Source organism: Ylistrum balloti, unplaced genomic scaffold, assembly GCF_031769215.1.
Source record: "Ylistrum balloti isolate Yb309-2 unplaced genomic scaffold, AGI_CSIRO_Ybal_v1 Utg370460, whole genome shotgun sequence".
Taxonomy (NCBI): Eukaryota; Metazoa; Mollusca; class Bivalvia; order Pectinida; family Pectinidae; genus Ylistrum; species Ylistrum balloti.
This window is the reverse complement of record NW_026782304.1, coordinates 353,268-376,833: the sequence shown is the minus strand read 5'-3', so window position 1 is coordinate 376,833 and position 23,566 is coordinate 353,268. Positions and strand designations below refer to the sequence as shown.

At 35.5% G+C, this 23,566-nt stretch overlaps 1 protein-coding gene across 2 annotated transcripts; it reads left to right on the top strand.

The window, feature by feature from the left end:
- Positions 1–22,025, top strand: LOC132555205 (beta-catenin-like protein 1). 2 transcript variants are annotated; one of them, XM_060219557.1, is made up of 16 exons: positions 1–41; positions 1,308–1,472; positions 2,143–2,249; positions 2,940–3,079; positions 3,726–3,823; positions 5,576–5,669; positions 6,859–6,950; positions 7,700–7,772; positions 8,887–8,945; positions 9,425–9,573; positions 11,960–12,138; positions 12,577–12,674; positions 14,444–14,524; positions 15,644–15,781; positions 18,943–19,015; positions 19,992–22,025. In XM_060219557.1, exons 1-16 carry the CDS (start codon positions 12–14, stop codon positions 20,078–20,080), a joined length of 1,665 nt encoding a protein of 554 aa, XP_060075540.1. In that variant the 5' UTR covers positions 1–11; the 3' UTR covers positions 20,081–22,025. The 2 variants fall into 2 exon arrangements, with proteins under 2 accessions (XP_060075540.1, XP_060075541.1); XM_060219558.1 differs by lacking the exon at positions 1–41 and adding an exon at positions 528–569.
- The last annotated feature ends 1,541 nt before the right edge of the window (positions 22,026–23,566 follow it).

Genomic DNA, 23,566 nt, shown 5'->3' with positions numbered 1-23,566 from the left:
CTAAAAACAACATGGACGTTGAGGAACTCTTGACTTTCCAGGTAAGAAAGAATAAAAGCAAAACACGTGCTTTTGAAGAGACTTTCCCCGATTTCATTTTAATTTATATTTCAATTATAACATATAGATGTACATTTGAATCACGATTGTGAAATCCCAAGGAAGTCTCAACATTTTAAACATCAGTGACTAAATTTTCTACGTTTCAGTGTCGTATATAAACCGCGTTAAATTATCTCCCTTGATTAATAAATGTGTAACAGAAAAGGGGCAGGCCTAGTTTGCCTCTGCCATGGATTGAACCCGCGACCGCTGGCTTATTGGTCCGTCGCTCACTGACTGAGCTAAAGGGAAATTCTCTCTACTGCAATGCTAGGATACGACGGGAGCATTCATAAACAATTTAAATTAAAAAAAAAAACTGTAATTCCATGATCACTTCATCCGCCCAACGATGCCTCGTAACAATCTTGTCCAGGTTTCAATTGAAGCGATCTACAGCTTCAAATGTAACAGAACAGGAGTTGTGTGCCTCCAACGTGATTAAACTCGTAATTAATGACTGAAGAGTCAGTGTGCATGCTCTGCAAATCTATCTAAATGTAGATTCCCTCATAATGAAGGCTAGAAGGCGGCTGTATACTTTTAGAATCTGCCACCGATCTACAAGCCCATAACAATGTCATATACATATAGTGGTAGTCGTTAACATAATCAAACATCTGTATATTGTTACAGTTTTAAGTTTAATAATTGTCGGAGTATGCAATATGTTTTAGGGCTGGCTTCAATCTACTATCACATTTCTTGGGAACAATTGGTAGAGCCATGCATTGTCACTCAACTTGGTTTTGATTCCTCTTGTGACACTGAGCAGGAATGGGTTTGTTTTTTTCTGTTCTATAATACATAATTATTAAGTTGGCATCCATTTAAATCCCATGGGTTGTGGTAATTCATTGAGAGTCTTGGGTTGAAAGATTTCATAAAATCTTCAGAAAAAAAGGTAGGTAGTGTAAAAGAAACAGGGAGGTGTGACTGTACAATTAGTGCTAAAGATGGTATATGTTACTCGGTTGAAGCAATATGCATGGTTGAGGTAGTTGGATTATCAGGCAGGACACCATATGATTCTGTTCTCGGAGGGATCACCTCTAGGCTTTGTTGTGTTTTCTCTGTTCATTTGCATATTTATTGAACCTTTGAGTGACTGTTAGTACTGAGAGTGTCAATAATATTGTGATAGATTTATACAGAACTTATCTCTAGATCTAATTTATATGTGAACTGCTAATTTTGTTTGGTAGCCAAAAAAGCCAGCTCCAACAGGGAAGCGGAAGGGCTTTGATGACGAAAATGGTGACACGGGTAGAGAGAAGAAGAAGAGATTCTCAGATGTAGATAGTATAGATACAAGTGTAATGGAAGCAGAAAGAGAGAAAATATTACAAATGATTGAAAATGAACCTGAGGTAAGTATTGTTTAGACATTTGTAAAAATAGGGTGAAATTTTATTGTAGTAAAACCAGGTATCCTGTACATTGAAAGTTGGAAAGATAGAATTCAGAATTCTAAATAAGTTTTAACATATATAGTGTTAAAGTATTGATGAAATATGTAGTCCAAAATCTTTTCTGAATTCTGAAAGTCAAGGATATTTGATTAGATTCAATATTTAAATAATACATGTACTGATAAAGATGTAGTAACACTAAAAAACTTATCATTTATGGTATAATTAACGTTGTTAGTGAATGAGTAGGATGAGTCAATGCAGAATTCATTTACCATCCATCTGTTGTCTAGTCATAAAACTACTGCAGAGGACATGTACAAGCAGCAGTCTCTGCAAAAATGCTCAGACCTAATAATATCCTATAAGAACAGATTGACCTAGTTTTGTTTGATCTGGTTTAAAAAAAAGTAATTACAAATTTACCTTAACATTATCTATCTCTTTCATGATTTTGAACTAAAAGGATAGATGCTTGAGGGCAGTAAAATGGTAGTGGCCTAGTACCTCAGTTGAATGAGGTATTTGTCGTGGCTAAAAGTAATTTTTGAAAATAATATTTTCTTTAAATTAAAATGATCTGATCCACTAGTTTTCATGTTTTTGTGCACATTGTTTTCCTTATAAGCCTGAAGCATTAGATGAGACAAGCCTGAAGAAAATGCTCCTCACATTTGAAAAGAAAGTTTACAAAAACCAGGAACAAAGAATTAAATATCCTGATTTACCAGAAAAGTAAGTATGATTTGATACTGTTTTGTAATATTGATTTGCCAGTTTTAATTTGAATTTGCCCATGTAACATATTTGCATATGTGACTGATATTATATACCCACGAGCAATTTTCATTGGCTATTCAATTCGGAAATCAATTGTGATGTCATAATATGGACAACAACATTATGTCATGTATTGAGCAAATAACTGAATCCATCTTCTTAACCTGTCAAAGTAACATTTTTCAAAGTTATGCATTAAAAATGTCATTAAATTTGTTTTCATTCCATATGGCATTCTATGAATTGAAAACTCATGAATGATATGATAGTATATATTTTGACTCTTTGACACATATTAGTGAAAAAAAAAAATCATGATGCAACAATAACTCTAACATATTTTCTGATGTTGATAACAATGTGAAAAAGGTTTTAATTTAAAAATGAAACCCTTGTGATGATTTAGGTATTAATACATTTACTAACAGAATCCAGCAACAATAATTATGTAAAATCAAAGCAGAAAGGATTGATATTTAATAGTTATTTTGTAGGACTCTTACAAAATTCTCATGAAATGAAATAAATTACAAGAAAAATGTTATATTCCATTGAGTGTCTGAGAACTGTTGTTTGTTGTTCAAATCTCCCAAAATTTCTGAAAATGTGTCATACTCATAAGATTTTAAATTTTGTATTGTTTAGATTTATGGAATCAGAATTAGAATTGAATGATGTGATACAGGAAATGCACGTGATCGCCACTATTCCAGACCAGTATCACATCTTAGTGGACCTGAACACTGTTACATCCCTGATGCAGTTAGTAGCACATGAAAATACAGGTAAGGAAAAATTGGCTTATGAGAATATAGATGAGAAAAAGATAGATCTTGAAAATACAGGTGAAACATTAGTGGGTCATGAAATGACAGGTGAGACGATAGTGACTCATAAGAATATGGATGATACAAAAATCGATAATAAGATTACAGGTGAGGCGATAGTGGTGCGTAAAAATACAGGTGTGACAAAACAGTAGTACAGATGAGAAAACATTAAGCACTGGCCCTGTATATGGTTCATTGGTATTAATAAGGGGCAGCAATATTTGGATAGGGAATTGGGTTACATAAACTCGTTTGAAGGTTTGAGGTGCCTAGTTCAACTCTTCCTACTCTTGACAATTTGTGTCTCTCAGAAAACTTAGAAGTGGACCAAATTGGCTTTGTGTTGATATGGTTATGTCCTTGGGCAAGACTCAATAACATGATTGCTCTGGACAGCATATGACATGCATCCTGTATGATGTTCATTGAAGTAGCCACCATCTACAAGGAGACCCTACCTCAAAATGACCTTGGCTGCTCACAAGGCGGTAATTCCAGCATGAAAACAAATTTTATCCATAATGGATCAATTATGAAAACAATGGGTCAGTTGATTGCTGTGGTAGTTGGAGTTACTGTAAGTTGTATGTTACTATTTTAGATATCTCCATTGCTGTAGTTGACCTGATACAGGAACTAACTGATGTTGATACTCTGAATGAAAGTGAAGAAGGTGCAGCTGCTCTCATTGATTCATTGGTGAGTTTCTTTTTGACATAAGTGACTTACCTACTGACTCTCCAGTGGGTTGCTAAATGACTTCTCAACTGGCAACCTTCTGACAGAAGCATTGATGAGTAACTTTTTGACTCATTGGGGAGTAAATTATTGACTAATGAATGAACACCTAAATGACTCATTGGCAAGCTACTGACAGACCAATGGTGATATATCCATTGACTGATCAGCGAGTTACTGATTGATTCATTGGTGAGCCACTTACTTACTCCTTGTTGAGCTACTGACTGACTCATTCACGAGCCACTGATTGACTCATTGGTAAGTTACATATAAAGTTATCACAAGTTACTGATTTAGTTATTGACAAGAGACTCATTGATTCATCAGTGGGTTCCTGGATGTCTCTTTGACAAGTTGAGGTTGTTGTTCCTTAGCTGTGGAAAAATTTTGTCTTTTTTAACGTAAAAACATTTCAAAATGATTGACAGAGGAAACAGCTGGCATAGAAATGTATTATTAGAAAGGATACATTAATACTGTGTATGTTCAAAATAAAAATTTAGTGCACATAAGTCTGCCACTCTCGTAAAGCTTATCAAATGTTGAAGCATCTACTCCACAAATATTATAAGGGAAAAGGGTTTGCTTTGACTATGGAACCAAAAAACCTAACAGTGTTTTATATCATGTTTATCATGGTACATACTAATTTAGACAATCTAACATATTTGTTTGTTTCTGTCCAAATTTGTGAAAAATGAATATCGTGTTGACAGTGTTGATGAATGATTATCTGTTGATATTGTAAGAAAGGAAAATTTGAAATTTCAAACTGTAAATGACTGAGAGAATATTAAAAGTTTGTTTTATTACTGCAACAATGACAGTGTGGCTATAGCCCCTGCAACTGGTCATGATATGTTGGTTAGTAGAAGATATGTTTGAAGCATAAAAATTGCAAGTGCTATTACCGGTAAACATACTAACTTTAGAACCTGAGGACTGACAGCACTATTACCGGTAAACATACTAACTTTAGAAACCTGAGGACTGACAGCACTATTACCGGTAAACATACTAACTTTAGAAACCTGAGGACTGACAGCACTATTACCGGTAAACATACTAACTTTAGAAACCTGAGGACTGACAGCACTATTATCGGTAAACATACTAACTTTAGAAACCTGAGGACTGACAGCACTATTACCGGTAAACATACTAACTTTAGAAACCTGAGGACTGACAGCACTATTACCGGTAAACATACTAACTTTAGAAACCTGAGGACTGACAGCACTATTACCGGTAAACATACTAACTTTAGAAACCTGAGGACTGACAGCACTATTACCGGTAAACATACTAACTTTAGAACCTGAGGACTGACAGCACTATTACCGGTAAACATACTAACTTTAAAAACCTGAGGACTGACAGCACTATTACCGGTAAACATACTAACTTTAGAACCCGAGGACTGACATTTAACTGTTCCTTTTCTTGATCGGTTGGGAATAAAATGAAGCTTGTTCATTCTGTTATAAAATGTTTAGTCATTTAAAAAAAAAATCTGATAGACTAGAGTAAGTCAATGGTCCATGACATTGATATTGAGGAGAGTTACTGCAAATGCTGTTTTATTGTCCTCTAATTAGCCCATATCTCATCTCTCTTGGTCTTAGTTAATGCAGTTCTGAATCAGTCCTCCTATATAAATCTACATATATGTGAGGTATTTTTTTGAACAATCTTTGTTTTCATTTTCAGCTTGAGGCACAAATAGTGGCATTATTGGTGCAGAACATGGACCGTCTAGATGAGAGCATTAAGGAGGAGGCGGATGGTGTACACAACACACTAGGTGCGTCACGGGGTCTAGTCTTTATAATATGGTATCCATGTCTGTCCATCTTGTACCATCTTAAATAGGTTTCATCACTTCAGAGATGACATTTTTACTTTTCTTGGGATTTTCACAAAGTTGACACAATGAAAACGAAATCCCTAATGAGATATTGTTTTTGGGTTCTAATGTCAGGGTTACTGTTTACAGATGTTTGTCAGACATTGCGTTGATGCTGATTTTCAGAAAGCAATAGTTTTTTTCAGCGTAAGTTTTATTTAGGTATAAGTGTCATGAAATTCCAAAGTTCCATTTTTTTGTAATTCAAGAGAGCAACTTAAATTTTCAGACTGGCCAATATGATTCATATAAAATCTCATTGGCTAAAACATTTACAGCTACAAATTAAATACAGAGATCATTGGTTAATAGTTTTGTTGTTATTCGTGTCTGAACAGTTTTGGGAACTTTTGTCACAATTTCCATTGTAATGTGATAATTTTTATTTGGAGTATGTGGTGTAACCCATATCTGTTCTCACCTCTTTGCATCTCGTCATGTCATGCCCCATTCCAATTCAATGTCTCTGACACTCCGGCCACTTCATTTCTCAAAGGGTATTAATCAAACTTTGTGAAGAAGTCAACTTTGAAAAATACCCCATGAAAGTTCTTATTTAGGGTTCCAGGGTCAAGATTGCCATTACTACTTATAGAAATTTGTTGAACATTGCTACTTACTTTTGGAGTATGGCATTCATGTCTTGCAGACATTTTCAGTTGTTAAAGCATATGTGACTTTAACCATGTAAAACTACTTTTTCTCTGGTGTCAGTGATGGCTCAAATTATTTCTATTGTGGAAGATGCCTATACAGATATATGAAAATTACAAAATTTATTGAATAATGGGGCTAGTGCACCACCTCATCTACATTTTGACATTTCTTTCTATCAATTTTGGTTTACTAGCTCCACATTTTAGAAATTAGGCGCTTAGCATTACAGACGAGTCCTAGAAGGATGAAACAATTGTATGATGCAGTTTAATTCATTAATTTGCTTGACTGTATCTAATTCTACATTTGTAGTGATAGTTGCTACTTTCAATTCACTTGTGATCATGTATATTTTGTACAAATATCAAGTCCGTCAGAAATATTTTGCTGGAGAATTTCTCTACAGATAATGATATGGGTTTATCTTCAGCTATTATTGAGAATATGATGGAGTTCCGACCACAGATGTCAAGTGATGCGTCCCAGCAGGGGCTATTACAGTGGCTTCTTAAAAGGATAAAGGTATATATTTTTTTCCAGAAAAATGGATCTTTCTGAATAATACATGTCACATATATGATTCTGTTGTGGATCATTTGTTAAAGAGCCAGACCCACTCCTCGACTGATGTTATTTCATATAAAAAAACAATCATGATTTTCTATTTTTCTTGGGTAGCAAAAGTTCTGACTAACCATGTAATACTGCAATTTTAAAGTAAATCGCTACCAATTTAACATAATAAATAGTTATAAAAAAGAATTTGGAAGGACTCCATGCTAATTCATAAATATACGGGAAGTCCTGCCCTCTGACGCATGCACAAAGAATTGTAAATAAATCTGCCATCTTCCAATATCTCCGGTACCCTTTCAATTTAAAATTCAAAACTTTATACAAGTCTTTATTTATATATTATCTGTTAGTATACAACAACATTTCCAGTCAATAAAATATGAAAAAATAGCTATAATCTTTAAGATTAGTAAATTCACCCTCCTACACTAAGTTAAGAGTAGTAGGCTGGCCAACTGGTTTATTGTGGAGTAGATATGAAATGACCTTCTAGAATTTTAAAAGTCACCTACTTAATGTTTAGATTAAAATGTGGAGTAGGTTTTTGTGATGAGCAGTTGGTAATTTTGTATTTTTCAATTTGATTTATTTACTCTGAAATGAGATAACACGTACTGATGAAATTTATTAAATGATTTAGTTTGATTGACAGAATTGGGGAAAACTTTAGCATCATTTGTTGATATTGCTTTCAGGCTAAAATGCCATTTGATGCTAATAAACTCTACGCTAGTGAAATACTTGCCATACTACTACAGAACAGTGAAGGTAAGTCATGTATATTCATACAGTTGTTGTAGGGGCTTAAACAAAATTCATGTCAACCTCAAATCTCCCGACAAGTATAATAGTTGTGCCATCCAGTGTTTGCATTGTTATGTTATGAAAGCTATCTTTTATTGAGGTTTTGAGTTTTACAGGTTTGTAATTGGGCTGTAATACCTCTGTCATTAGATATTCAAAATTTACAAACTTTGTTTCATATCTGAGGTTGTTTTGTCCGATTCCCACCTAGTTTAAGGTCTGTGTTGTTTGGTTCAGTTCCCTTTTTGGGCACTTTGTTTTTCTCTGGTTTAAGTTTTAAGGTGTTTAGTTGAATTTTCACCTGGGGCAATTTGTTTTTCTCTGTTTTAAGATCTGAGCTGTTTGATTCGATTTCCACCTGAGGCAGTTTGTGTTTCACGTGGTTAAGATCTGAGTTGTTTGGTTCGATTTCCACCTTAGGCAGGTTGTTTTTCTCAGTAAATTGAAATCTTACCTTGTCATGTGCTGTTGTGGTTGTGTCCTTAACCAAGATACTACACTCCATTTGCTCTGGATAGCATGTTTGTCTGGGCCTCATGTATGTTGTTAAATGAGGTAGTCACCAGGTACTACAAGGAATGACCTTGGTTGTTCACAAGATGATAAACCAAACAAAGAACAAACTTCTAAACATTTTTGTGTTTAACCAACTACAGATGTTTCCGATGTTCTACAAACTAAGTGTTATAGTACAAGTTTTATTGTAGAATATTGTGTCTCTTCGTTCTATAATGGAAAACTATTACAATGGGTATGAGGATATTGGATATGAAAATCTTAACACCATCTTTTGTTATCAACTGATACCGGGTCTCACAAATGCTTAATTTTTACAAGCCTTTCCAGGGTTTTACAGACACTTCTTTTTTGCAAGCTTCAAAGTTTAGAAAATATGCAGGGCCAGTTCAAGGTTAGCTATCTTAAAAAGCTGATATGAAATGCTAAAAATGTGGTATGTCATGACTTAAAGGTATAGAACACTACAATAATTATCGTTGTGCTTCTACTAGAAATCGACTTCCAATTATAGATAAAGGTTTTGAAGATTATCCTTAACTGTACTTTTTCTTTATTACAGAAAATAGAACCATGTTAGGCGATATAGATGGTATTGATATACTTCTACAACAGCTGGCGGTGAGTTTCTGCTTAAAATTTTCACCATGGTTCTAACTAAAGGATTATAAGTGAGTCTTCATGTGATTTAAAAACAAGTCTCAGAATTTAAGGACACCTAAGACCAAGTCTCACATTATGTGTTGTGATGACCTTTTGTCTGACATTGTCCTTCAAGCATTAGTAAACCTCTGTCAGCTTCTTTTCTGAAACCTCCTAACTACTTACATGGGTAAATGAACTTAAAACTATGATGGGTAGTTCCAAAATGTGTTGAATTGAAATTTCAAGACCGAGATAATTGACAGAATATGGAAACCCATGGCATAATCAATTACTCTTCATGCAAGGAAACACCCTAATGTACTAATATTGTGAATTTCACAACCCCATGGTCTCATATACGGAAAGGTTAAAGTTAATTATAGTTGATGATGATGATGATGATGATGATGATGATGATGATGATGATGATGATGATGATTTTGTTATTATAACAGGCCTACAAGCGACATGATCCTAGTAATAAAGAGGAGGTTGAAATGATGGAGAACTTCTTCAACTCTTTATGTTCCTGCTTGATGCAGACTTCCAACAGAGGACGCTTTCTCAAGGGGGAGGGGCTACAGCTGATGAATCTAATGCTTAGGTACATACAAGTGTTAGGAATTGGTTACCATTTTTGATGGATCATTGGATCATCTGAACTGATCGATTAATAACTGATTATGAAAAGGACAGACAACTCCATTTTTACAATGATAAATTGGTAACATCATACATAAATAACGAGTTTTATGTACTTCACGCTTGCATTCTTGTAAAGTCATGAAGAATGGACGCTGCCAAACTCATTTGAAAATGATATTTATAAAGCACTTAAACAGCATTATCACTTCATAATGTTTGTTGACAGGATCGAGATTTGAAACTTTTTGTGCATACAATTGCTGCCTTATTGGTTTGTCTGTCCTTTTGTGTCTGGAGCATAACTTTGCCCACACTTTAGTATGGATCATGAAACTGTGTATACCTTTGCCATATAAGGGGTTGTGCAGTTAACTAAATTCAGGGTCCTCCACCTCTTACCCTTTAATTACAGAGTTATTGCTCTTTGTTAGATTTAACGTCCAGAACATTACTTAGCTTGCATGTAAGGTAGGATAAGAACTTGGTCTGTATACATTGCTCACACTAAGGCGATGTGCTCTGTACCAATTCAGCACCCAGCACAACTTTGAATTGCTTGGATATAAACTAGGATGGTGAAACATGGTAGATACATTGATCATGCAAAGACAGTGTGCAGTGTACCAAATTTCAGGGCCACAGACCCCTCAATTACAGAGTTATAGCCCTTTGTTAAAATAACTTGTCCAGAGCATAGCTTTGCTTGCATTTAAGGCAGGGTAATGAACTTGATGTATACATTGATCATACAAAGACAAAATTTAGAGTAACAATGTTTGGGCCCAAAACCCCTTAATTGCAGAGTTATTGCGAATCATTAAACTTTTGTGTCATGAGCATAGCTTTATGTGCAAGGAAACTAGGAACATGAAAGTTTTTGTGTATATTAAGAGAATGTGCTGTACACCAAATTCAGTGCCTGCAACCCTTTAATCACAGAATTTTGGCTCTTTGTTAAATTTTGTGTCTAATAGTCATTTAGGGGAGCATTCATCAGTTTCACTCGTGCTCTTGTCTGGTAAAGACAGGGAAACATGAATGTCATTTTTGTTTTACAGATGATAGAACATGAAAGATTGTAGTCGGTAATTAGGTAATTTACAAAACCAACCAATACTCACCAATGTTGATTAATCGGAACATCATCAGTACATACAAGAATCATTATATGTAACAGTTTTGCAGTAAATTGTTGTCTAATTGTACAGACTTCTTTCTGATACAGTTGAAATTCATTATCTCAAAAACTAGAATATCAATGTCCTTTTTTTACTCAAAATGTTTTTTTTATGCCCTCTGATATAAATATTTGTCCTTGCCCACTGTCAAAATCACCCTTAAGACATAATAACATGTATTGCAGCTTAAACTTACTAATAGGCAACTGTTTTATCTTGGCCTCATTGACAAATTTAAAGTATAGCAAAAGTTTCCCCATGTACAAATGAAAACCTCATCATAAAGCTACACTTTTTGGTTATTTCAACCAGAAGGTAATTGTAGAATATTCACCCTTTTTGTGTTAGGAAAATAACTTATATGAATTTTATTTAAACTAATATCAATTTCATTTCGAAACAGAAAAAAAATGTTGTTTGATAGAAGAAATTAAAAATACGAACAGATTTTGTTTTTCCAATTCCCTTCATCTATAGTAGATTATATTTGTTTATGTGCAGTGCTTTAGGGAAGGAAATGCTGAACTATGTTATGAATGGCTTTGATATACAAACTTTGTATAACTAACCTGACAGGAGACATCGAAACAAAGTTTTACCATCATCTTCTGAAGATCAGTAATTAATTACTGTTAATTAGTAGTTTGGAGGGTCTGGTCATGTAATGGTAATACAAAAGTACCAAAAGACCAAGTGAGCTAATGCTGTTGTCTGTCTGTTGTCTGTCCATCATACGGAGTCAACTTTTTTCTTTAAACAACTTCTTCTTAATAACAATGGACCAAATGTTTTGATATTTGGCTGGTATATTCCTAGGATGAAGCATGACAAAGTTTGCTAAAAGAAATGACCTTGACTTATATTCAAGGTCACAGGGGGTCAACTTTGTTAAAACATTTTAATGACTTTTTCCTCATGCACTAAAAGGCCAAGAGACATGATATTTGGCTGATAAGTATATATGCCATTATACCAGGTGAGCACTGCAGGCTCGGCTCATTAGGCCTTTTGTTGTTTTTACCATAAAAACTGAGCCCAAAAAAATCTGCAGTTTTTCAGAATTATATTCATATCAGTAATTAACTTCTGTTGATCTAAAGATAAACAACAATTATGATACTTGCTTAACAATGGAATAGTAAATTACAATAAACTCTTTTTCAATAGAGAAAAGAAGATGTCACGGAATTGTGCTGTCAAAGTATTGAACCATGCCATGACTGGGCCAGAAGGGGCAGATAACTGCCAAAAGTTTGTTGACATTCTTGGACTGCGTACAGTTTTCCCACTCTTTATGAAAGCTCCCAAAAAGGGACGGGCTGGACCTCAGTCAGAGGAACTAGAAGGTACAGAACATGTATACTAAAACAGCACACAAGAGGAATCAGTGTAACTTTCCATTGAATTAGAAAATACTACTCCTTTTGAACAGCTGGAGATAATTGTGAAAATTTACATAATTATAAGCTCCCTTGTCTGTGGGAGGAGAAAATTTAAGAAAATGAAAATTGACCAAGGTCAAGGTCACAATTTTGCCAAAAAATAGAACATATTCTTGTAGAGAAAGTTATTCCAATTATGCACACAATGAGATCTTTTATGATATGCAAGTACCGTACTTAATGTAGTATTTTTAAGGAGTAAAATTCTAAAGTGAATTCTGCAGACATTTGACCTTGACTTGGAAATAACCATGTTTCACTCAATAAACTTTATATGATGATGGTGTAACTGAAAATTTACAATTGTCTAATGATAACAAAATCAAACTCTCTCACTTTCAGAACACATATCCTCCATTATTGCCTCGACATTAAGGAATTGTCAGGGTCAACAACGACAAAGGTTACTCAGTAAATTTACTGAAAATGACCATGAAAAGGTAATTTAAAACTAAAATGACTGAAAATAAAATTCATAATTATATGAATGCCATAACTACAAAAACACTCATTTCTTATATTATTCTTTACAGTTTTTACCATACTGGTACAGGAATTGCATTTACATAATCCTGATTCACAGTCCAGTTGTCTCTTAAGATACATTACCAAATTTTCTTAATCTTGAATGTACAGCTGAAATGCACATACTGTTGAAGTTCATTTACATAATCCTGATTCACAGTCCAGTTGTCTCTTAAGATACATTACCAAATTTTCTTAATCTTGAATGTACAGCTGAAATGCACATACTGTTGAAGTTCATTTACATAATCCTGATTCACAGTTCAGTTGTCTCTTAAGATACATTACCAAATTTTCTTAATCTTGAATGTACAGCTGAAATGCACATACTGTTGAAGTTCATTTACATAATTCTGATTCACAGTTCAGTTGTCTCTTAAGATACATTACCAAATTTTCTTAATCTTGAATGTACAGCTGAAATGCACATACTGTTGAAGTTCATTTACATAATCCTGATTCACAGTCCAGTTGTCTCTTAAGATACAAGTAACACATTCTCTTAATCTTAAATGTTCAGCTGAAATGCACATACTGTTGAAGTTGATTTTAATTTTTTGCCTTAGATCTATCTATTTACTTCCCTTAGTATCTTTGTGTTATAATACATCATTTGAAAAATAGAGAAGAAACAACTTTTTTTTGCCTTTTCTCAAAATATCTTTTTTATAAAAGAAGAAGTCAAGGAAACAAATGCTGATAATTAGTAATACAGAAGTTTTTAAATGAAATCATCTTTTCTCTGTAGGTATTATTTTTTGAGGCATCTATTTTTCACGACTTCATTCTATCCTTGAAAAAATAGAACCCCTAACATAAAGAGTAACTTTACTATATTTGAAATAGATGTAGAAAAACAGTCATTTGCCAAAACATAATTTGGACAATGCTGTGAATTTTAAAATATCTAAGTACAACAGGTTTGATAACTTCCTGATTTTGTGAGGTGAACCTTACTGTAAAATTTTTATGGGGGTTACTGTTAATCCACAAATTTATATATCCAGTATGATTCACAACCAGATTATGTGTACCGCCATCGATCCTTCTCAGGAAAGATAACTCTCACAACAAGAGAACAAAGACGTTCTTTTAGTTTAGAATGGGATATGGTGGTGTACAGAGTGGAAAATCAAATATTTTTATGGAAGAAATGAATTTTAGAAGAGAACGTGGAAGCTTGGTCAAATGCTTTTTGGAGTTCTTTAAAATCCACATATTATTAATTCCCTTCTTTAGTAAACAGTACTACAACATGACTCTTACCCAGATATGATAGTACAAAGAATGGTAGTAAGAAGTTTGGACAAAAGATTGGTTGAACAGCTAGATACACCAGTAATAAAACACTACTTATATGTATTGTTGTGAAATTTAGGAATCCAATATAAACAGGGGAGGTCTGTATCTTTATCATTAAAAAGCAATCTGAATGATTGTAATACTGAAGCATGAATAGCTAATATTTCTTGTTTTGAAATATGACATAATGTTTAGGTGGGGTTTCTTTCATTATCATGCAAGCCTAGTTCATGTAATAAGGTCTGCAGACAAGGATCAAATCATTGGACACCATATATACAAGTAGAGTACGTACATGTCATGTCAATCATTGATACAGAATCAGGATTGAGAATACATAATTTTACAGAATGTTAACAGTATGTTTTTGTTTCTTCAACAGGTAGAAAGATTACTTGAGTTACATTTTAAATACTTGGATAAAGTGAGGTCATGTGATGAACAAATTGAAATTGAGAAGCAAGTAAGTTGTTGATGTTGCCAAGTCATGTGTAGGGAAATTTTTTTTCCAACAGGGTACACAGATGATTTGTACATTCTAACGTTTCTATCATTAAAAACTTGTTTCATGCTTGTTTCATAACAATGTGGTGTGTTTTTATTTTTATACAGTTCCTTCAACTATGTCATGTACAATTTATGTTTTACTATCATCATACAATTCATGTGTTAGTTTCAACATACAATTTTTGTTTTGTGTATCATCATGTAGTTTGTGTTTTATTTCTTCAAACAATTTGATTGTTGATATCTTTATACATCTTGTGTGTTGTTATTTTCAGCTCACTCGACCCAAAGGGCCAGGTGATCTTATGTCATACCGAGGCGATTTTCGTCCATTTTTCCAAAGAATTTTTTATACAAATTGCATGGTTTGACCAAATTTGGTTAGAAGCGTCGTTGGAATAAGAGGAACAAATTTTGTATAAATGATAGATATTGGATCCCCAGGGCAAAGGTGTGCAACCAAATCAGGAAATAAGGCAAATTCTTTAAAATCCTATTCCTCTAGTAGGAAAGATTGCTTTTGCTCAAATTTGGTCTGAAGCATCCTTGGGTAGAGAGGAATCAATTTTGTATTGCCAGAAGGGCAAGGCCAAACAGGAGAAATTAATCTAATTGTTTAAAATCCTATTCCTCTTGTAGGATGATCTGATTTTGCCCAAATTTGGTCTGAAATCATTCTTTGGTCAATGGGAATCAATATTTTACAAATAGTGGGTCCTGGCCACCTGGGGCTGGAGGGATGGATCCCACAGAGTAAATTCTTTAAATCCTTCTCCATAAACGGGAATTATTGGAGTTTTTCATAGTATCATCACAGGAAGAAGGGGAATCAACTTTGTATAGAAACTGAGCCTTGGCCAAACGGGGCAGGACCTGAGGGGAAGGACACATCAAGGGAAATACTTTTTCTTTAGTTTAAACTAATCAATTTCAGCATACTAAACCAGATGAGTGATACAAGCTCTAAAGGCCCTTTGTTATGTCTTATATATGTCTTTCACATAATGTCTTCTCATCAAAATAAGGAAGGAAATTAATATTGACTGTTGTGATATTGATATTTCATCTGCTGTAGAAATTAAAAAGTAGCGGAGAGGAGATAGATGAAGATGTAGAAGATGAATTTTACCTGAGACGATTAGAGGCCGGGCTGTTTACGTTACAGTTAGTGGATTACATCATGCTGGAAGTTTGTGCATCAGGCTCACAGTCAGTAAGTATGGCTCAGAAACATGTCAGACTCACAGTCAGTAAGTATGGCTCAGAAACATGTCAGGCTCACAGTCAATAAGTATGGCTCAGAAACGTGTCAGACTCACAGTCAGTAAGTATGGCTCAGAAACATGTCAGACTCACAGTCAGTAAGTATGGCTCAGAAACATGTCAGGCTCACAGTCAGTAAGTATGGCTCAGAAACATGTCAGGCTCACAATCAGTAAGTATGGCTCAGAAACATGTCAGGCTCACAGTCAATAAGTATGGCTCAGAAACATGTCAGGTTCACAGTCAGTAAGTATGGCTCAGAAACATGTCAGGCTCACAGTCAATAAGTATGGCTCAGAAACATGTCAGGCTCACAATCAGTAAGTATGGCTCAGAAACATGTCAGGCTCACAGTCAGTAAGCATGGCTCAAAAACATGTCAGGCTCACAATCAGTAAGTATGGCTCAGAAACATGTCAGGCTCACAGTCAGTAAGCATGGCTCAGAAACATGTCAGGCTCACAGTCAGTAAGCATGGCTCAGAAACATGTCAGGCTCACAGTCAGTAAGTATGGCTCAGAAACATGTCAGGCTCACAGTCAGTAAGTATGGCTCAGAAACATGTCAGGCTCACAGTCAATAAGTATTGCTCAAAAACATGTCAGGCTCACAGTCAATAAGTATGGCTCAGAAACATGTCAGACTCACATTCAGTAAGTATGGCTCAGAAACATGTCAGACTCACAGTCAGTAAGCATGGCTCAGAAACATGTCAGGCTCACAATCAGTAAGTATGGCTCAGAAACATGTCAGACTCACAGTCAGTAAGCATGGCTCAGAAACATGTCAGGCTCACATGTCAGGCTCACAGTCAGTAAGTATGGCTCAGAAACATGTCAGGCTCACAGTCAGTAAGTATGGCTCAGAAACATGTCAGGCTCACAATCAGTAAGTATGGCTCAGAAACATGTCAGGCTCACAATCAGTAAGTATGGCTCAGAAACATGTCAGACTCACAGCCAGTAAGTATGGCTCAGAAACATGTCAGGCTCACAGTCAATAAGTATGGCTCTGAAACATGTCAGGCTCACAGTCCATAAGTATGGCTCTGAAACATGTCAGGCTCACAGACAGTAAGCATGGCTCAGAAACATGTCAGGCTCACAGTCAATAAGTATGGCTCTGAAACATGTCAGGCTCACAGTCAATAAGTATGGCTCTGAAACATGTCAGACTCACAGTCAGTAAGCATGGCTCAGAAACATGTCAGGCTCACAGTCAGTAAGTATGGCTCAGAAACATGTCAGGCTCACAGTCAATAAGTATGGCTCAGAAACATGTCAGACTCACAGTCAGTAAGTATGGCTCAGAAACATGTCAGGCTCACAGTCAATAAGTATGGCTCAGAAACATGTCAGACTCACAGTCAGTAAGTATGGCTCAGAAACATGTCAGGCTCACAGTCAGTAAGCATGGCTCAGAAACATGTCAGACTCACAGTCAGTAAGTATGGCTCAGAAACATGTCAGGCTCACAGTCAGTAAGTATGGCTCTGAAACATGTCAGGCTCACAGTCCATAAGTATGGCTCTGAAACATGTCAGGCTCACAGACAGTAAGTATGGCTCAGAAACATGTCAGGCTCACAGTCAATAAGTATGGCTCTGAAACATGTCAGGCTCACAGTCAATAAGTATGGCTCTGAAACATGTCAGACTCACAGTCAGTAAGTATGGCTCAGAAACATGTCAGGCTCACAGTCAATAAGTATTGCTCAAAAACATGTCAGGCTCACAGACAGTAAGCATGGCTCAGAAACATGTCAGGCTCACAGTCAGTAAGTATGGCTCAGAAACATGTCAGGCTCACAGTCAGTAAGTATGGCTCAGAAACATGTCAGGCTCACAGACAGTAAGTATTGCTCAGAAACATGTCAGGCTCACAGTCAGTAAGTATGGCTCAGAAACATGTCAGGCTCACAGTCAGTAAGTATGGCTCAGAAACATGTCAGGCTCACAGACAGTAAGTATGGCTCAGAAACATGTCAGGCTCACAGACAGTAAGCATGGCTCAGAAACATGTCAGGCTCACAGACAGTAAGCATGGCTCAGAAACATGTCAGGCTCACATTCAGTCAGCATGGCTCAGAAACATGTCAGGCTCACAGTCAATAAGTATTGCTCAAAAACATGTCAGGCTCACAGTCAATAAGTATGGCTCAGAAACATGTCAGACTCACATTCAGTAAGTATGGCTCAGAAACATGTCAGACTCACAGTCAGTAAGTATGGCTCTGAAACATGTCAGGCTCACAGTCAGTAAGTATGGCTCTGAAACATGTCAGACTCACATTCAGTAAGCATGACTCAGAAACATGTCAGGCTCACAGTCAATAAGTATGGCTCAGAAACATGTCAGGCTCACAGTCAGTAAGTATGGCTCAGAAACATGTCAGGCTCACAGTCAATAAGTACGGCTCAGAAACATGTCAGGCTCACAGACAGTAAGTATGGCTCAGAAACATGTCAGGCTCACAGTTAATAAGTACGGCTCAGAAACATGTCAGGCTCACAGACAGTAAAGCATGGCTCAGAAACATGTCAAGCTCACAGTCAGTAAGCATGACTCAGAAACATGTCAGGCTCACAGTCAATAAGTATCGCTCAGAAACATGTCAGACTCACAGTCAATAAGTATGGCTCAGAAACATGTCAGGCTCACAGTCAATAAGTACGGCTCAGAAACATGTCAGGCTCAAAGTCAGTAAGTACTTGTCTGTATGCATGACTTGTATCAAAGTTTTCCAACTATTAACAAACGGTGAGATTTGTGCTGTATGTATTCAACAGTAAATCCAGGGGATTGAATAATATATCTGACTCAAATTGAATGGACAGTTTTATGTCACAAACAATTCAAATTTTTTGGTGAGATGTTTCATTGCCTTACTATCACCTTACAAGTATAACTTTGGTAGTACAAGACACAGTAGGTAAACTTTAACAGGATTTAATAAAGAGATCCTTCTCTTGTGGGGCAAATTATAGGTTGCAAAAAAATGGTGCAGGTCCACTGATCATTTAAAATAGAGTTTATACTATATTTGTTTTTAGTTCATCCTGAAGTTTTTCCTTACAAACCTCCACATTACTCTAAATGTTTTATGTTCCAGGTAAAAACAAGAGTCATGCAGATTCTGAATATGAGAGGGGGATCAATCAAATCTATCAAAAGTATTATGCGAGGTAAATTGTTTATATAATAATCATCAATCTAACACAGTTGGTATAAAATATGGAAACAGGCTTTATCAGCCCATCCATTTGTGAAGAAGTCTTCAACCCACAAAGACTACAACAGCCCAGGTTTGAAATCTCCAAGGGAGCATCTCAATTCTTTATATCCTGTTCATGGCACCAAAATCTGCAATGATAAGGAGTAATAAAAAACTGTGGTGGCAGGATTCAAACAAGCGACCCTTCTGTCTTTAGCCAGACACTTTACCTCTCCACCAAAGGGAAATTCCCACAAGCTAAGGTTAATGAGGTGATCAGTGCTATCAACTTCTACATATGTATATATATAGTTTAAGAAGGTTTGGCTTGTTCCTATCAGAGCATGGGTAATTATGATATCTAGCAGATAAAAATTCCCTCAATGATACTGCTGATACAATGTGTGACCTCTGTTTCAGCAACTTTCATAGGAATGTCCACACTGAGAAGTTTAGAATTGTGAATGTCTAGAAAACTGTTAGTTGATAATTTTTGGAATTCCCTAAATGCATTGTTAAACCTTTTAGGTTTGTTTACAAACAATATCTCTGCATAGACCTGTAAAACCAAGACAGACATGCACACATTTAGTTTAATAACGCTGATCTTCAGCTTGTTTGTGCTAAATGATAGTGACATCTTAACTTTGGATGGCAGCTTCAGTCTAAGAAGATATTTACTGGAGAATCATATATTTTTGTGGGGCTCAGTTTTCATGACTTAAAAAAAAATATCACTACTTCATGAACATTTGATTTTGTGCCGCTCAATACTGATTTTAACAGCACATAGAAATATGAATTAATGGACTTCGAGTACCCACGAAATCAAGAAAAATAATTCCTTTTTAAATTAAATTAAAATTAATGACTCCACAGTACTTTAAATATATATCATCATAATGTACAAAATCACCTCTGAAAATTTATATATGAACCTCTTTCAGAATATGCTGGCAATATTGGAGAAGCTCAAGACAAAGAAGCTAGAGAAGCAGAGCAGAACAGAATTCTACAGCTTGTTGATAAATTTTGACAGGTGTTCCTAAATTAACATTGGAAATGCTTGCTGAAAATAATGACAGGTGCTTCTACATTTACACTGGAAACACTTGCAGATAAATTCTGATAAGTCCTCAGTGATTTACATCAGAAAAACTTGTTTAAGGGGACAAAATCCTGAAATTTGCTTGAAGGTCAGATAGGGCAGTCATACAGCAAAGTTTTCATTAGAAACTTTCTTGTGGAGAAAGGGCTGTCAGCAGAGAGATACAATACGAGGATTATTCCTCCAAGCATCCACTGCAATCTGTGGCAGTAAGTTGTGATGTTCTGGGGATGATGAAAGATTCCTGCAGGTAGAACAATTCCAGGGGAACAAATCTCTTAGTAACACAGGCATCTTAGACCATTAAGTCGTTTCTCAAGTGTCAGTGAAATATTGTTTCTTGTTCCTCCTGTAGTGAAGAGTCTCTTGGTGATTCTTGAGGTGATGAAGTCAACAGTGGATGTCCAAATCTGCTGAAGTCGTCAAAAATACAAGCACCGATAAACATGATACATGTTTCAGAGAGGCAAGGTGTTGTACAGAATTACAAGTTCCAAAGTACAAGTTAAAAGATTGATCTATTTGTCAGCGTTAAGCATATGGCCCAGTACAGAACCTTGGCTTGTTGAGTCAGAAGGAAAAATATGATTCTTCCTGTTTTGTGAAACATCTTTTACTTATTAGGGGCATGCATCATCAGGTCTATAATTATTCTGTCATGATGAACCAAAGAGGCCATTTTTGTTGATCAATTTGACCAGAATTTTTTCATTTATGAAATAAGGACCAACCTAACTGATCTAACGACTGATTTTGCTTTCTGATAAGTCTTGAAAAGGCTTTCGGGAATCTGTATTATTATTGGAAGGTCTGTCCCAATTCATGCCTGAATATGTTTTAAATAAGATGTAGGCCAAGCAGTCACTCCATTTAAATGAAAGTGGCCCCCTGTTTTCCACTCACATTTTATGTATCGTTGATGATTGTGTTTTTGCTTGTGGTCCTGTAAGTATAGGAGATCAAGTATTGATAAATGGTACAGATATTTATATGGAAAGAAGTATAAATTGCAATTTCATGACAAGAGAACAACTAATGCTTTATCATCGTCCTGTAATTAGTCCATACATTTCGGGCTCTATAGCTTACTGTTAACATGAATATTTTAAAGGTTGTCTTACTCTAGCACTTTTCATGCTGAATATATTGCAATAAAATATGATTGCATTAATTGCAGTTTCTGAATGTTGATTATATAGTAATTTTTGTGGACTACCAAAAAAGTGATAATGAGCTCAAATTTGGTTGGACCAAATTAAGCTCATTTACAGTAGTGGCTGGATAGATGCAGTATTTACCATTATAGAGAACTGCAAAGTTTATTTTATGTTTAAATGGTAAGACAGTGTTTAATATAGGCAGCTAGATATATAAAAAGGTTTTTTTATTATTAAACATCATGTGAAGGTTCTTGTGTACTGAAATATTGTATTCTGTCATATTTATCCAACAATAAACTCATGTTTGGTAATAAGCCCACCCAAAAAAATTTGAATTTTCATGAATGTTAACTTTTGCTTATTGTCTGCAATAAGTCCATAGTTCCATTTTGACCCAGGAAATTGCAGGAAAGAACTGGAAAATGTTTCGTCCAGTAATTTGTGTTACCATTTATATTATTTCATGTCCTTCTCCTCCTGATAAAAACACTATTAATATATTGTTAAGTGTGTTTTTACTGTCCATGTTGTTACATCGATTGAAATGAAATTAGCTAGATGCCTCTTGTACATGTGTATACAATACCTGGACTCATCACTGAAAATTCACTCATGCTTTTGATTTGATGATTAAATTGTATACATAAATGTACCTGGAGATAAAATTGTATGTGAACATTTCAACAGGACATATTAAAAGGCTTAAAGTTCTATTCTGTCGTCATTCAGTATTATCTTTATCACATCTGTATATTTCCATTGCTGCAACTTCATGTTATACAGTGAAAACAATTTTGCCTGTGACAAGATTTCAAGTGCCTTGGTTTTGGGCTGTTTAAGAGTTACCTAGATGTTGACCAAATTCATGAAAACATTCTTATGTAAAGGCTGTGTGAAAGTCATGTTTGACCAGGAGGACATAATTTAATATTAAATAAATTCAAACATAATATCGTAGAAGTTTCCATTTTGACTAACTTAATAATTCTTTGTTATAATTATCAGATGCCACTTCTTACGCACAAATCAAAATGAAACATTAATAGCTTCCTTCTCAAAGAACTTGACCTGGAGTTTCCAGCAAAGCTTGTCGAGCAATATATGTAATATATAAACTTAATTTATTTTACAATTGCAAAAAATTCAGCTTATATTGATCACTCTTGTTGGCTGGGATGGAAGTGCACAAGGGCTCTTATTGTAGGAGGAAACTGGAGTAGCTGGAGAAAACCTACGTGGTCCGGAAGGTGGCCCTATACCTTTTCAGGTCCATTTCAGGAATCAAACCCCGGACAGCTAGGTGAAAGGCGAGTGCAGTACCATTGTTCCACCTGACCACCCATGTAGCCCAATGCTTTTCAGGCATTGCTTAACATTATTTTGGAGTCCCATCATGGGTTCCAATGTGTCAGAGGTCATTATTTATTTCAATGCCTCCACTAGGATAAGAACCAACGACTTTGGTTTACTAGTCTGACGCTATACCAATCAAGTTAGATATAAGTTCTCCCTAGTTCAGTGGTACATTAACTGCAGTTATAATTTACCAAGATTACATTTGTATTGTGTCAGCTGATCTCCTTGACATGGAAATTACCTAAATGACTTCATAGAATGTACCTATATATAGATCTAAACACAGGGATTAGAGTCAACATCTTGGTGCTAGGTGTAGATCAGGGTGTTCCGGATATCCCTTGCTTGGATACCACCCGGTATGCAGGGCAATTGAGGAATAGGGATTAACAACGCAAGTATCAACCACAACAAGTTCGGTCAGATCTACAGAGACAACACAGACTGGTCAGATCTACAGAAACAACAGTAAGGTCAGATCTACAGAGATAAAACAGTTAGATAAGATCTACAGAGACATAACAGTAAGGTCAGATCTCCATATATAACAGTTGGGTCAGATCTACAGAGACAACACAGACTGGTCATATCTACAGAGACAACACAGACTGGTCAGAACTACAGAGACATAACAGTCAGGTCAGATCTACAGAAACATAACAGTAAAGTCAGATCTCAATATATATCAGTTAGGTCAGATCTACAGAGACATAACAGTAAGGTCAGATCTACAGAGATAAAACAGATAAGATCTACAGAGACATAACAGTTAGGTCAGATCTACAGATACATAACAGTCAGGTCATATCTACAGAGACATAACAGTAAGGTCAGATCTACAGAGATAAAACAGTTAGATAAGATCTACAGAGACATAACAGTAAGGTCAGATCTCCAT

Coding starts and splice junctions, on each gene's coding strand:
- LOC132555205 (XM_060219557.1), top strand. CDS start 12: ATGGACGTTGAGGAACTCTTGACTTTCCAG. Junction 7,773..8,886: donor ACTACTACAGAACAGTGAAG/GTAAGTCATGTA, acceptor TCTTTATTACAG/AAAATAGAACCATGTTAGGC. Junction 14,525..15,643: donor AAATTGAAATTGAGAAGCAA/GTAAGTTGTTGA, acceptor CATCTGCTGTAG/AAATTAAAAAGTAGCGGAGA.